General features: G+C 38.2%; 1 protein-coding gene and 1 pseudogene across 3 annotated transcripts in view; one reads left to right on the top strand and one right to left on the bottom strand.

The window, feature by feature from the left end:
• Nucleotides 1-2,092: 2,092 nt before the first annotated feature.
• Nucleotides 2,093-15,186, top strand: part of ORC5 (origin recognition complex subunit 5) — an 88,533-nt gene continuing 75,439 nt past the window's right edge. For all 3 annotated transcript variants that reach the window (XM_032402328.1, XM_032402326.1, XM_032402329.1), the window contains exons 1-4: nt 2,093-2,272; nt 2,847-2,939; nt 4,640-4,840; nt 13,721-13,795. In XM_032402328.1, the coding sequence (XP_032258219.1) occupies nt 2,201-2,272; nt 2,847-2,939; nt 4,640-4,840; nt 13,721-13,795 (441 nt within the window). In that variant the 5' untranslated portion in view covers nt 2,093-2,200. The remainder of the gene's footprint in view (nt 2,273-2,846; nt 2,940-4,639; nt 4,841-13,720; nt 13,796-15,186) is intronic.
• LOC116630525 lies at nt 3,452-4,246 on the bottom strand (annotated as a pseudogene).

The raw sequence follows: 15,186 nt of genomic DNA, 5'->3' as shown, positions 1-15,186 counted from the left end.
AGCAAATGTGGTTAAACATCTACTCTGTATTAAACTCATGCTAGTCATTTGGAAAAAGTCATTAATTCAATAATTATATATTTATTTTATTATTTTTGGAGAGAGTGCATATGAGGGGGAGGAGGAAGGAGCAGAGGGAGAGGGAGAGAATCTTTTTTTTTTTTTTTAAGATTTTTATTTATTTGAAAGAGCATGAGCATGGGGAGGGGCAGAGGGAGAGGGACAAGCAGACTTCCTGCTGATCGGGGAGCCCAACACAGGGCTCAGTCATGACCTGAGCAGAAGTGAGACATTAACTGACTGAGCCACCCAGGTGCCCTAAAAGAGAATCTTAAGCAGGCTCATCTCATGACCCCGAGATCATGACCTGAACTGAAAGCAAGAGTTGGACGCTTAACCGACTGAGCCACCCAGGCGCCCCTCAATAATTATTTGAGTGCCTACTTTGCACTAGAACTTTTTTAGGTTAAGTTCCTCAGAGACCTTACATTTTAGTGTGAGAGACAATAAATAAGTAAAATATATATTTAATAAGTACAGTGAATAAAGAAAAAAAGGGGAGTGAGGGACGGCAAAGACTTGAGCAGAGATGTGAGTTGAGAAGTGAGCACATGAATAAGGTTGAGCAAATTGTCTCGGAGGAACAGGAAGCTTAGACTCATAAGAAGCCGGAACATGCCTGGCATGTTCCAGAGAAAGCAAGGGTGCCAGTATGACTGAAGGGGAGCAAGCTTAAAGAAGAGAAGCAGATGAGGTGAGTAAAGAGGTGAGATGGGGAGGGGAGCAGGTTCTACAGGGTCTTGTACTTGGTGAGGATCTGGTGGAATGAGAAATGAGAAGGATCAGAGTAGGGGGATGACAACTTTCAAAAATTTAGATTACTGCTATACCAAAATATTGAAGTTTTCCATCTACATTTGGGTTTACTTCTAGTTTATCTGATGCCATGGCTAAGTTCCACAGCCATTATTTGAGATTTTCTTTCTGCCTGATTACTTCTTAATTTATATTTTACTAGCCCCAAATGCCAGTACATCACAATGTATATTACACTTTCAAAATGGTGTTGAAAAGCAATAACCTGAAAGCGCATTTTATCACCCAGTATTTTAGGGCTTGAAACATCTCTCCTTGTTTGGTAAACAAATCATTTAGTTAAAAATTGGAGAATAAGTAACTGAAGATCCTTTAGACCATGATTCGGACCATGATGTGCACAATTAATTCTACGTACCAGGCACTAAGTATATAATCTTTTACTCCTAGCAATATCCCAGCTATTATTATCCTTATTTTATAAGGAAGTTGAAGTTCAAAATGAATAGTTCAACTTTACCGAGGTCTCTCTGTTCTTAAGTTTTAGGACCCCAAGTTCTCTTTTCTCTTTACTTCTGTATCTTTTTATTTACAGAATATTGCAGTGTCTGGTTTCTCGAATAAATACACGTGAAGGTCTTATGCTAAGGATAGCATTACTGTTATTCCTGGCGCCCTCACCAACACCTTCACCTTAGATCTTCCTCCCTTTAGGAGGGAGAGGCATTTCCAGATCCGGTTTCAGGCTTGCGTGAACACTAGTAATCCAAGTTGTTTGTTCAACCCCATTACACTCTTTCTTTGCACCAGAGACCCCTAACTGCCACACCCTCGTAGGGGAAAAACCCCATCTTTAGACTACTGATTAGCTCAGTCCGCCTTACAGTCCCTGTAAGGAGAGGGGCCTCAGCTGCACGCCTGCCTTCTTTTCTCCGATGGCGCTCCAGGGCGAAAGCTCCTGGGACTCAAAGTTTCTGCAGGAAAGAAAATCAAAGCCACGGGCTCGCGGGTCATCAGAAACCCGGAGGGTCCCCTCAGCTCCTGCCAGCCGTTTTCCTGTTCGCGCATCCCCGCGTTGTCCCCGGCTCTTTCGCCTCCCGGATGGCGAAAAGCGGCACCCGCGATGTCCAATCACCAACAGCACCGTCAGCCAAACCCCTCCTCGAAGGGGAAAACAGAGCCCGCCTCCTCGGACCTTGGGAGAAAGGGCGGGGCGACGCTCCGCGTGCGCGCTGCCGTTACGCCGACGCACGGGCACGCTGGGTCCGCCCACGCCATCGCAAGTCTGGTTTCCGGCGGGAGCGCGGATCGAGGGGCGGAGGTGGGGCTGCGGCTCGGGTTGTGGAGGTGGCTGGGGCTGCGTTGCCCACTGGTACCCGCCGGAATGCCTCACTTGGAAAACATGGTGCTTTGTCGCGAGTCCCAAGTGTCCCTCTTGCAGTCCCTGTTTGGAGAGGTATTGTGGTCAAACTATCTTTTCTCTTCCAAATCCTGGAGGCAAACATTTCCGTGGTCTTGCGACGTGTTCTCGATTTTCTGTCTTCGTGTTTGGATTGAGGGGCAATACTCCATTTTTTTTTGCATTGAGAAAAGGGTTGTTGTAGGTCGACCCTACTCCTCCACCCTAAGTAACTTCTGGTTAGTCCCTTTTGAAGGAGAACGGCACAGGCGGGAGCGGCCGGCACCGCAGGACGTTGGCCCAGGACGGGTTCTTTTACACACGCCACGCTTTTGAGATGGTGTTAAGCCAAAGTAGCCACTGGAAGTTGCTTAGTATCTTATCCCAGCTGAAAAAGATTTTACACAAGTGTGTTCGCAGTGTTACTTTTTTCCAGTGTCAGTTCGCACGTTTCATTGAGGTAATAGGTGTAAATCAAGCGTGGATGTAGGTGGTGGTTTTCAAGACTAGTGAGGGCCAGAGCAGGCTTCAGGTTTAAAATATTTTCCTTTGCCATGTAAAACTTTCTCATGAGTTGATAATTATTTTCTGTTTTGTATGTGCAGACTAATACTTGCCTTTTCTCTCTTAGAGGCATCATTTCAGCTTTCCATCCATTTTTATTTATGGACATACTGCCAGTGGAAAGACCTATGTAACACAAACTTTGTTGAAAACTTTAGAGGTAAGAATAACTGTTAATTGATTTATTTTATTTTTTTATTTTTTTACTCATAGACTCCTAGAAATGGAATCTGGGAGATTATTTAGTATAGTTTACCTTTCTCTGAAGGAATATCTTCTATATGAAACATTTCTGACCAATTTTTGTTTGAGATATTGTGGACTGTGATAAAAAAGGCCAGCAAATGTTAGTGAAACTGTGACTAAGAGATATAAAGTAGCCTTAGTTACATTGTTACTCTGAAAGAGAAAGAAAAGCTTCCTTCTTGGGTGAGATTTGTGGAATGTCACTAAAAATAGTTATAGGTTCCATTATTTGTGCTAGATGCCAAAAGTTATCTTCCTAGAATGAGCAGTACTGCTTTTGTGATTTCTTTTGGAGAACAGACTATATTTGTAAGCAAGTCTTTGTTTCCTTGTTACTTCTGGAATTAACCTCCATTTTGATCTTTATTATTATTATTTTTTAATCACAATAGGCATTTATTTAGAGTAATACATTTGCAGCTCAGATAGTTCTAAATTGTACATTTCAGGTTTATTCAACTTCTTAAAAATATTTGAGGGCAGCTGCAACCACAGATTTCAACTCCATCATTATTTCTTTGCCCATTCTTCTCTCTCTTCTTTCCCGAATAACTTCTTTCAGATATGGTTCAAGGTAGAATTTATCCTCCTCATATCTTGTCCACTGCTCTTTAGGCAAGATCTGATGCCTCATGGTCCAGTGCTCTCTTAATGCGAACCATCCTGTCGTTATAAAGGTTCTCAGGAAGCCTTCTTATGGCCTCTTTCACATCATCATTCTCCTATGTTGTATCATCTCTCATTAACCCCAGTTTATTGAACCCTGCAGCATTGTAGTACCATTTTCGAATACCCTCCGGCCACCGGCTTGGTGCTGCAACAGCAGGCCTGCTCGCCGTCTTGACCCGAGGCTGCAGCGTTGCCTGCTGGGTCCGTTTTGATCTTTAAATGAAGAGCTAGCTTAATCCTCATAGGAGGATTACTATGGTTTCAAACTCTTAAAATTCTTTTCGATCTAGGTTTATCATTAGAATATTATCTTAAAATTATTAGTATGAAATTCCTACCAAGAATTTTAACATGTACTTGGGTTTCTTTATATGAATTCTTTAAAGTACAAGTTTGCTCTGATTCTCTGTAGGAAACAAATGGCAAACTCAAATAATTGAAGTGAGTTTAATGAAGGTACTGTTGCACAAAGGTCGAAGAAATGTTAAGGGAACTAATAAGGGATGATAAAGCACTGAGAGCTTTTACTCCCCTTAGGCCTGAACGGACCATAGGAAGTAGCTGTTACCAGATCACTGTAAGAGCTGTAGCCTTAAATGGGGGGGCTGCCCAGCTGGAGCTGTGGCTTTTGGTAGAAGAATGTAGCCATGGTGGAACTATGGGCCACTGAGGGTAAGGGGTAAGTTAAGGGAATATTCATTTTGTTTCTTCTTACTGCTCTCCTTCAGGCTCCTGGTTCTTCTTGTTGACTGAATCCAACCAGAGCCAGAAAATAAGCGAGTCTGGGTAATGCAGGCTGTAGTGGTCAGCCTCCTGGGGTACAGAGCAGCTTGGGGGTGGGGGAGATGTAGAGTAGAAGGACACCTGCTGAATAGCCAACAGAGCCGATACTATATATGTGGGTTTTCTTTCCTGTTTACACGTTTTTTAAATTTTTGTTTTCAGCTCCCACATGTCTTTGTGAATTGTGTTGAATGCTTTACCTCGAGGCTGCTTTTGGAACAAATTTTAAACAAATTGAATCATCTTAGTTCTTCAGAGGGTGGATGTTCTACTCAAATAACCTGTGAAACACTTAATGACTTTGTTCGCTTGTTTAAACGAGTAACCAAAGCTGAAAGTCTCAAGGATCAGACTGTATATATTGTGAGTAATTTAATTTCATTATACCATCTATTTGAAAACTGCTTATTGGTCAATTTCTGTAAATTTTTTCTATCTCATTATTTGTATTGCACCGTGCAAAGGTGCTTTTGGGATACAAAAATGTTTTAGATGTATTTCTTATCCAAAGGGAACTTCAGTTTAATGGAAGAGTTATGACACATACTACATGTGACTATGTGCAGAGTGTGATAAGTGATAACCACGAGATGCAAAGTACAGACTTAGGGATATGTGATATAGCTTCATGAGGTGATAACATTTGAGATAGACTTAAAAGGATGATTAAAGGATTATAGGAAGAAACTGAAGAAGGAATTTCAGATGGTAGGAATTATGTAAGGAAAATCATGCAGATGCAGTGGAGGCCAGGGAATCAATAGTACAGTTTTGGTGGGTAACAGTGTATGAGGGGAGAAAAAAGCTAGGAAGGTAGGTGAGGCAGATCATGGAGTATCTTGAAAACTCTACTAAAGTGCATATAGTGAGGCAGTAGTGAAGATTTTAGAGCAACAAATCTGTTTTAGGAAGATCATTTTGCAAGGCATGTTAAATAGATAGGGGGGTGGTGGTGACAGACTGAAGTCTAAAAGATGGTTTTCAGGCTCTTATCACTGTTTAAATTAGAGGAAATTTGGGCCAGGACTAGACTTGGGGAAGATGCAGAGAGGAATAAATGGAAGAGAACTCGAAGGTCAAATTTTTCAATTGTGTGTGGAGTAGGTTTGTGGGGAAAGATGAATCATTTGATTTTGGGGTGGCTAAGTCTGAATTGTAGTTGTTACATCAATGTGGAAATGTTTAGGAGACAACTGAAACTGTGTAGTGTGTTTTATTTTAGTGGATTTTTTATAATACTTTAGCCCTTTTTTAAAAAATTATTATCTCTGGATTTAGAATTAAATTTTAATATAATGCCTTATTATAACAGCTAAGTTATAAACTTAGTTATAAGGGACCAAATCTTATGCATTCTTGCATTTCCTGAAATTTATAAAACAGTTCCTTCCACATTTTAGTTTCATTCATTTATTTATTCAGCAAATAACTCTTGGGCACTTCTTATATGCCAGGGACTATTTTAGATACTGGAGATAGAACATAGAACAACATAGAGTCTCTGCCCTCTTGCAGTTTATAGTGTAGTTGAGGAAGATAGATAAAAAGCAAGTTAATATGTAGGATGTCAGATATAATATGTTAATAGAGTCAGGGAGAATCACTTGGGTGGGGAGAGTAGTTACTTTTCTAAATAGAGAAGACAGAGAAGATCTCACTGAGGTGATGACTGAGCTGAGATCTGAGGAGCAAGGAAGGAAGTGAGGAGCAAGCTTTGAAGATATGTGAAAAAAGAGTATTCCAGGTAAAGAGATTTACATAAGACTACAAAGAAGACTGGAACATGCTTTGTGTATTCAGAGTATACCAAGGAGGCCATTGTGGCTGGAATAGTTTAAGTAGGGGGCAGAGTAGTAATGTTGAGAATCAAATGAAGGGTACGAGGATAGAAGCACGAAGACTAGTGTTATGGGTTGAATTGTTTCCTCCAAGAATTCATATGTTGAAGTACCTCAGAATGTCCTTATTTGGAAATGGGGTCATTGCAGTTCTAATTAATTAAGCTGAAGTTATACTAGAGTAGTTTGGACCCCTAATTTAATATGACTGGTGTCCTTATATAAAGAGGAAATTTGGAGATAGACATGCACACAGGGAGGATGCCACGTAAAGATTGGGGTTATGTTGCCACAGCCAAGGGACTACTAGAAACCAGGAGAGAGACCTGGAACAGACCTTTCTCTAGCACCTTTAGAGGAAGCATGGCCCTGCCAGCACCTTGATCTTGGACTTCTGGCTTCTGGAACTGTGAGATAATGAATTTCTGTAGTTTAAGTCACCCTGTTTGTGGTACTTTTTATGGCAGCTGTAGGAATCTAATGCAACTAGTTATGAGGCATTTATAATAATCTAGGCAAAACATCATGTTGGCTTAGGCCAGGCTGGTAGCAGTAGATGTGGTAAGAAGTGGTCTCAATATATTTTGACAGAATTTCTGATAGATTGACTATAGAGGAGGAGAGAAAGAACAAAGTTAAGGGTGACTCAGAAGTTTTTGTGTACTTGAAAGGATGGAGTTGTCATTATCTTAGTGGAGAAGACTACAGCGGGAGGGGTCTTGTTAGGTAGGGAAGGAATGATCAGGAGTTTGGTTTGGGACACGTTAAATCCAAGTACAGATGTTCAGTTGGCACTTGGAGACTGGAGTCTTAGGTCAAGAGAGGCCCATTGTGGAGATAGGATTTTGGGGTTGTGGGTATAGAGGTAGTAGTTCTTAAAGCTGTGAGACCATTAGGTCACCAGGCGAGTGAGTGAGTTAGGAGAGAGGGGAGTCCAAGTGCCCGAGTCTTGTGGCAATCTCTTGGTTATGGAATGAGGAGATGAGGAAGAACAAATGAGGACAGAAAAGAAATCAATGATGTATGAAGAGAATTTGGGTAAATGCAGTGTCCTGGAAGTCTCGCTATGCTGCCCCTTTCCTGGTCCTTTGACTAGGGAGAGCAGGGTTTCTTGGTGCTTTTTTGGTTCATGCTCATTAGCCTTTCTGTGTTGCTGGTTTCTTCAGCTCCACATATGTGCTGTGTGAGGCAAAAAGACAACTCAAGCAATACACCCTCAGTACAGTGAGTTGTCATTCCTCTGCTCTTAAGGTCCCTAGCTGGCCTGTCTTCTCTCTACCTTTCAGAGCCCTGTTTGTTTTAGATGTAACATTCAAGATTCTTAGTTTTACTTAGCAGAAGGAATAGGAAAAAATAAATCTGCTCCCACCTTCTCGGAGTTAGAAGTCGAACTTCTTTTAAAATGCAAGTGCATAGTGAAGAATACAGCTACTACTGGTACAGTTCTGCACCATTACCTGGACTTATGCCAAGGCAACTCTAGTTTAAACCACTATTACTTGCACCCTCAGTGCAAATATCAACATCGTGAAAAGGGCTAAATGTTTCAGTATTACCATGAAAATAGTTTTGACTTTGCCAACCTTTTGAAAGGATATCAGGGACACCCTTCTCACCCCCAGGGGGCCACACCTCAAAAACCAGTGTTCTAAGAAAGTTGGTCTTTCAGTGAGATAAGGTAGGAAATAAGATCACTGGTGGAGAGGAATTTAAGGAATTAAGAGTCCATATCAGAAGGGGGGCATTAATGTGGGTTTTGAAATATCCAAAAAATACAGGAGTTATAATAGGGAAGTGTTAGTAAGAAACGGTAATATTTGAAGAATGAAGAGGAATGACCTCAGTATATGTGGATGACAACAAGGAGAGGTTCAAAGCTGAATGTCTTTAGGTAGGATGGAAAATCAATATTCTATAAACAGCCTTGACGAGTAAGTAGGGCTGTACTCATTTTTCAGATCCATTGGATAGAAGTGGGTATTCAGTAAGTACTTACTAGTTGGCTAAACCTTGTGAGAAAGTTTGCAGGTGTTTAGTGTGGAACATTTTTTAGAGTACATCTATAGACAGTTCAGCTATTTAATAAATGAATTGGTAAGCTTCAGTACTTAGGAAATACAGAAAGGTAGCTGAGAATGTTTTCTAGTCAGTAAACCAGTTTGCAAATCAAGAGTCTATTAGAATGCCTTTGTGTAAATTATTAAGATAAATGTTTGGATCTGAATTAAAATTTTTACTTCTCTGAATATTATCTGATCATTGCTTTTGAAGAAGGATCATTTATTAGAATATTATAAAATCCTTAATTATAGTGGGTTAACTAAATTAAATTAGAAGAATGAACTATTAATTTATTGCTTCAGCTTTGTGTTTTGCATTAAAATGGGCATAAAGATGGGCCAATTATTTGAATTAATCTGTGTCCTGGATTAGAGAGTTATTTAAATGGAGATTGATGGGGAAATTGCATAATTGCTTAGTGGAAAAAATAATTTATATCTTTTTAGCAGTAAATAATTTTAGCTTTATTTTGTCTAATTAAGAATGAAATATCTTAAATTGATTACTCTCATAGATTGTTTCAAGCTGTCTGTTAATTAATAAAACATATAAAACAATTTGGACTACTTAGGGAAATAATATTATATTCTTTGCATTTTAATTTTATTCCTAATTTAAATTATTATAGTTTCCAATAAGATTTATTAATAAAGTGTAAATGTTAAAAAGAAAAAAACAAAACAACCCAGCTTTTTAAATTTCAGTTCTGAGAAGAAAATGTACAAGATGAATCTAGAACATTTTGCCATAATAGAAAGCTAGGAAGCTATCAGCTACAACGAGGGTCATTTCAAAAAGACACAGAAGCTCATGTATCAAAAGAATTAATATTGTTAAAATGTCCATAGTACCCAAAGCCATCTGTAGATTCAGTGCAATCCCTATCAAAATTCCAATGACATTTTTCACAGAAATAGAGAAAACAGTCCTAAAATTTGTATGGAATCACAAAAGATGGAATAGCTAAAGCAATGTTGAGAAAGAAGAAAAAAGCCTGAGGCATTGTACTTCCTGATTTCAAACTATACTACAAAGCTATAGTAAAACAGTATGGTACTGGCATAAAAATAGATACATAGACCAATAGAATTGAATTGAGAGCACAGAAATAAATCTTCCCATATACATATGATCAACTAATATTTGGTAAGGAAGCCAAGAATGCTCAGTGGGGAAAGGATAGTGTCTTCAATAAATGGTGATGGGAAAACTGGATAGCCACATGCAGAAGAGTAAAGTTAGACCCTTATTTTACACCATTCACAAAAATTAACTTGAAGTGGATTAAAGACTTAAATATAAAAAGTGAAATCATAAAACTCCTAGAAAAAAAGCATAGGGAAAATGTTCCTTGACATTAGTTTCGGCAGCAGTTTTTTATTATTTATTTATTTTAAAGATTTATTTGAGAGAGAGCGCACATGCACTATGCACTGAAGGGGAGGGGTAGAGAGAGAGAATCTCAAGCAGACTCCCCACTTGCATGGAGCCCAACGTGGGGCTCAATCTCTTGACCCTGAGATCATGACCTGAGCCTAAATCAAGAGTTAGACGCTTAACTGCCTGAGATACCCAGGCGCCCTAGCAACAGTTTTTTAAATACAGCACCAAAAGCACAAGCAACAAAAGCAGAAATTAATAAGTGGGACTACATTGAACTGAAAAACTTCTGCACAGCAAAAGAAACATTCACCAAAATGAAAAGGCAACCTATAGAATGGGAGAAAATGTTTGCAGTCATCTGCTGAACAAGGGGTTAATATCCAAAATATATAAAGAACTCATGCAACTCAATAGCAAAAAAAAATCTGGTTAGAAAATGGGCAGAGGACCTGAATAGACAGTTTTTCAAAGAACGTTCAAATGGCCAGGTACATGAAAAGGTGCTAATCATCAAGGAAGTGCATCACTTCCCTCACTAATCATCAAGGAGGTGCAAACCAAAACCATGAGATACCACCTCACACCTGTTAGAATGACTATCATCCAAAAGACAAGTATTGGCAAGGTTGTGGAGAAAAGGGAACCCTTGTGCACTGTTCTTGGGATAGTAAATTGGTATAGGAACTAGGGAAAAAACAGTATGGAGGTTCCTTAAAACATTAGAAATAGAAATACCATATGATTCAGCAATCCCACTTCTGGTATATATACAAAGCAGATGAAATTGGGATGTCAAAGAGATAGCTGCACTCCCATGTTCATTGCAGTTTTATTCACAATAACTGAGACTATGTGTATATATATACAATGGAATATTATTCAGCCATGAGAAGGAGATCCTGCCATTTGTGACAACATGGATGGACTTTGAGGGCATTATGCTAAGTGAAAGAAATCAGGCAGAGACACTTAATTATATGTGGAATATAAAAAGCCAAACTCATAGAAACAAAGGAAAATGGTTGGTTACTAGAGGCTGTGGGATAAAGGAAATAGATGTTGGTCAAAGAGTTCTAATTGTAAGATGAATAAGTTCTGGGGAATCTATTGGACAGCATGGTGATTATAGCTATGCTATACTGTGTTGTGTATACTTGAATGTTGCTAAGAGTAGATCGTAAATGTTCTCACCACAAAACAGAAATGATAATTATGTGAGGTGATGGAGGTGTTAGCCAAAGCTTTCATGGAAATAATTTTAAGTATATAGGTGTATCAAATCAACAGTTGTATGCCTTAAACTTATGCAGTGTTACATGTTAGTTACATCTCAAAGCCGGGGGTACAAAAAGGACCCAGAAGCTAGTTTGAAGGGGCTTCCACTGGCCAAACATGGTACAATTGGGCCATCAAAAAGAACAGTCAATTCAGTAGATGGAAGTACATTAGATGTGTTAAATCCATGAACTTATAATGATAGTAAACAAATAAATAAAAAACACAAAACCTCAGCTCATTGGTTACCATGGGAGTTTCATTTACTAGGGCACAACCGTAGGCTGAATAATGGCCCCTGAGGATATCAGATCCGAATCCCTGGAACCTGTAAATGACCCTTCATTTGGAAAGAGGGCCTTTGCAAATGTGATTAAGTTAAGGGTCTAGAGATAGGGAGATTTACCAGGTTTATCTGGGTGGTTACAAAATGTCATCACGAATGTTTGTGTAGGAGAGAGGCAAAGGGAGGATTTGACTAAACCACACAGACAGGAGGCCAAGTAATAGAAGCAGAGGCAAGCAGAGTAAGAGAAACTTGAAGATGCTCGCCTTGAATTATGCAGTGATGCAGCCACAAGCCAAAGAATACTGGCAGCCACCAGAAGCTAAAAAAGGCAGAGAATGGATTCTACCTTAGAGCTGCTGGAGGGCATGTGGCCCTGCAGACACCTTGATTTTGGCTCTGTGAAACTGATTTCAGACTTAGGACTTCCAGAACTGTGAAGGAATCAATTTTTAGTCTGTTTTAAGCTACCAAGTTTGTGTGGTAACGTGTTATAGCAAGCACAGAAAACTAATAGAGGCACAAACTTATTCAGAAAATTAGTAGATAAAAGGAAAGAATCAAGCATTTATCCCTTCTGTCCTGTGTGAACTTTATTTCTGAGTAACTAAATAGCAGATGAGGCAAAGTTCTTTCTAGAAAAATGTCCTGCAACAAATGCAGGAAGAATCATAGAAAATTAAGTTTTGCAATACCTAAGAAAGTTTTGGATATAGGCAATGATCATCAGTTGATGCAGAAATCATTTGGTGAAAGGCTGCTGGGGAACTTTATAATAGATCAATCAGGCTGACAATACCTGAACCTGTCAGTCAGTCTTAACGTCACAAGAGAGACAGGCAGGTATTGTGTTCCGGCTGATGTGATTCAATAAGAAATACAGAGCACTGGTTGTGAAGTATTCTTGACCAAAACTTGAACCTGAATCTGATCAAACCTCTAGATTTTTTGACTGTTTTACAGGAAATATAGGGGATATAAGAACATGTTAAATGATATTAAAGAGAGGCAGTCAGCCAATTCAGTATTATGAAAAATTCTACACAATGGATTACTGGTTTTCAACAAATACATAACAAGGAAAAAAGGAAGGGCCAGGGGAAATGTTATAATTTAAAATTGACTAGAAGACAAACCAAATACAATAAGATCAACATATGAACCTTTTTGGATCCTGAATCAAATAAATGAACTCTAAGGAGACATTTGTGGGACAAGTGGGAAAATTTGAACATTAGTTATTACATGATGTTAAGAAATGTTGTTAAATTTTTTAGGCATGATAATGATACTGTGATTATGTTTAAAAAAAGTAGGTTTTCATTTCTTAGAGCTGCATACAGATGGAGTGGTATGTCTTAGAGCTCCATACAGATGGAGTGGTATGTCTGGGATTTGCTTTAACATAATCAGCGAGATGGTGGAGGGGAAAAGTGGAGGTGGATAGAAGAAACAAGATTGACCATATGTTGATGTTTGTTGAGGTTAGGTGAAATATATGTGGGAGTTACTGATCTCCCTATCTTCAAGTATATTCTAAAATTTCCGTAACAAAAAATTAAAACAAAGGTTAGATTAAATATTTTAGACAGTGTTATGAAGGCTTTGATTTTATTTTTATGGACTAAAGGATAACTTCTTGAAGCAAGTTTTTTTTTTCTTTTTTTTAACATTTTTTATCATCAAGATTTCAAACACGTAAAGAGAATAGTGTATTGTACTCCAATGAACCCATCATCCCGCTTCAGTTATTATTAACATGGTCAAACTTGTGTCATCTTTACCCAGGAACATTGTTCCCTGCAACATATTATATTACCCATAATAACATATATATGTTCTCTCTACATATCTATATACATCATATATGTTATCAGTGAATATATATGTTATATCTACATAGATATATAGTATAGTGTATAGAGTATATAGTATAGTATGTATACCATATATCTGTGAAAGAGAATTACCTTTTAAAATAACATATAGAGAAGTATCTTTTAAAATAACAATGCCAGTGGTTTTATAACTGAACAAAAATTTAACTTTTATCAAATGGAATAAAAAATGCATCCAGTTATTTTTCTTGTATACCTAGTAAGGTATCCTTAGAGCATTGATAGTATACCTAGAAAAGAAACCTTTTTAATATAGCTGTGATTCATTTTATATTTAGAAATTTGGATTAAAATACATTATAAGTAGTCTGTTTTTTAATTTACTAATTTGACTTGTTTGAAATGCCTTCTGCAAATGTAAATGCCAGTTAAAAATTAATTCATAGGTTACAATTTTTCTTTTTAACATGGAAAATTCAAGTCTTGAATTGTGCATTATACAATGTTAATGTTTTATAAAGGCTTTGTAAATTGATTTTGACACGCATTTTTTTTTTATAAGGTTCTAGATAAAGCAGAATATCTAAGAGATATGGAAGCAAATCTTTTGCCTGGGTTTCTTAGGTTACAAGAATTGGTAAGTAATGTGTAAGGGTCTTTTTGCCCTATGACCTAATCAATAGATTGTCTTGTCAGATTTTTTCATTTGCCAGTCTGACAGGTGAGAAATGAATCTTAACATAATTTTAATTTGCATTTCTCTATTATGAATGTTGTTGAGCATTTTTTCCAAAGTAAAAGCAGTTTGTGACTTGATAACATTTATTCTTTATTTTAGCTTTTTATTTCTGATTGTGAAGTGACTAACCCTGCTTTCTTTTAAAGGTTTTAGGTGTTTGCTAGAGTAAATGGTGGGGTCCTAAACTTTAGACTTTCTGAAGAATTTTTAAATTTTCTTTTCAGTAAGCTAGAAAAAGAATGGTATGTCTATTCTGGGTCTCTGGAGTTCTGCCATGATCATGGCCAGTCAGTGTCAAAACCGGCTTTGTATTTCAATTTATAATTGTGTTGGCACTGAATAGTATTAATACTACTCTAATTGTCATGGACTAATGAGAAAAGAATAGGGATGGATTTAATATGCATATGTGTCAGGTCAAAGCCAAATAATATTATGGCAAATCAGGGTTTTGCAGAAGTTTGAATAAAGACAGTGTGCTCAACATCACTCGGCATCAGGGAAATCCAAATCAAAACCTCAATGAGATACCACCTCACACCAGTCAGAATGGCTAAAATTAACAAGTCAGGAAGCGACAGATGTTGGCGGGGATGCGGAGAAAGGGTTACCCTCCTACACTGTTGGTGAGAATGCAAGCTGGCGCAGCCACTCTGGGAAACAGTATGGAAGTTCCTCAAAAAGTTGAAAATAGAGCTACCCTATGACCCAGCAATTGCACTACTGGGTATTTACCCCAAAAATACAAATGTAGGGATCCAAAGGGGTACGTGCAGCCCGATGTTTATAGCAGCAATGTTCACAATAGCCAAACTATGGAAAGAGCCAAGATGTCCATTGACAGATGAATGGATAAAGAAGGTGTGGTATATATATACAATGGAATATTATGCAGCCATCAAAAGGCATGAGATCTTGCCATTTGCAACGACGTGGTTGGAATTGGAGGGTGTTATGCTGAGTGAAATAAGTCAATCAGAGAAAGACATGTATCATATGACCTCACTGATATGAGGAATTCTTTTTTTTTTTTTTAAGATTTTTTTTTAAATTTTTTTATTGTTATGTTAATCCCCATACATTGCATCATTCGTTTTAGATATAGTGTTCCATGATTCATTGTTTGTGCATAACACCCAGTGCTCCATGCAGAACGTGCCCTCCCCAATACCCATCACCAGGCTAACCCATCCTCCCACCCCCCTCCCCTCTAGAACCCTCAGTTTGTTTTTCAGAGTCCATCATCTCTCATGGTTCTTCTCCCCCTCCGATTTCCCCCCCTTCATTCT

The sequence above is a fragment of the Phoca vitulina genome, unplaced genomic scaffold, assembly GCF_004348235.1.
Source record: "Phoca vitulina isolate PV1807 unplaced genomic scaffold, GSC_HSeal_1.0 scaffold4, whole genome shotgun sequence".
Lineage (NCBI taxonomy): Eukaryota > Metazoa > Chordata > Mammalia > Carnivora > Phocidae > Phoca > Phoca vitulina.
The sequence above is the reverse complement of the archived record's forward strand: the minus strand, read 5'-3'. Positions and strand labels throughout refer to the sequence as shown.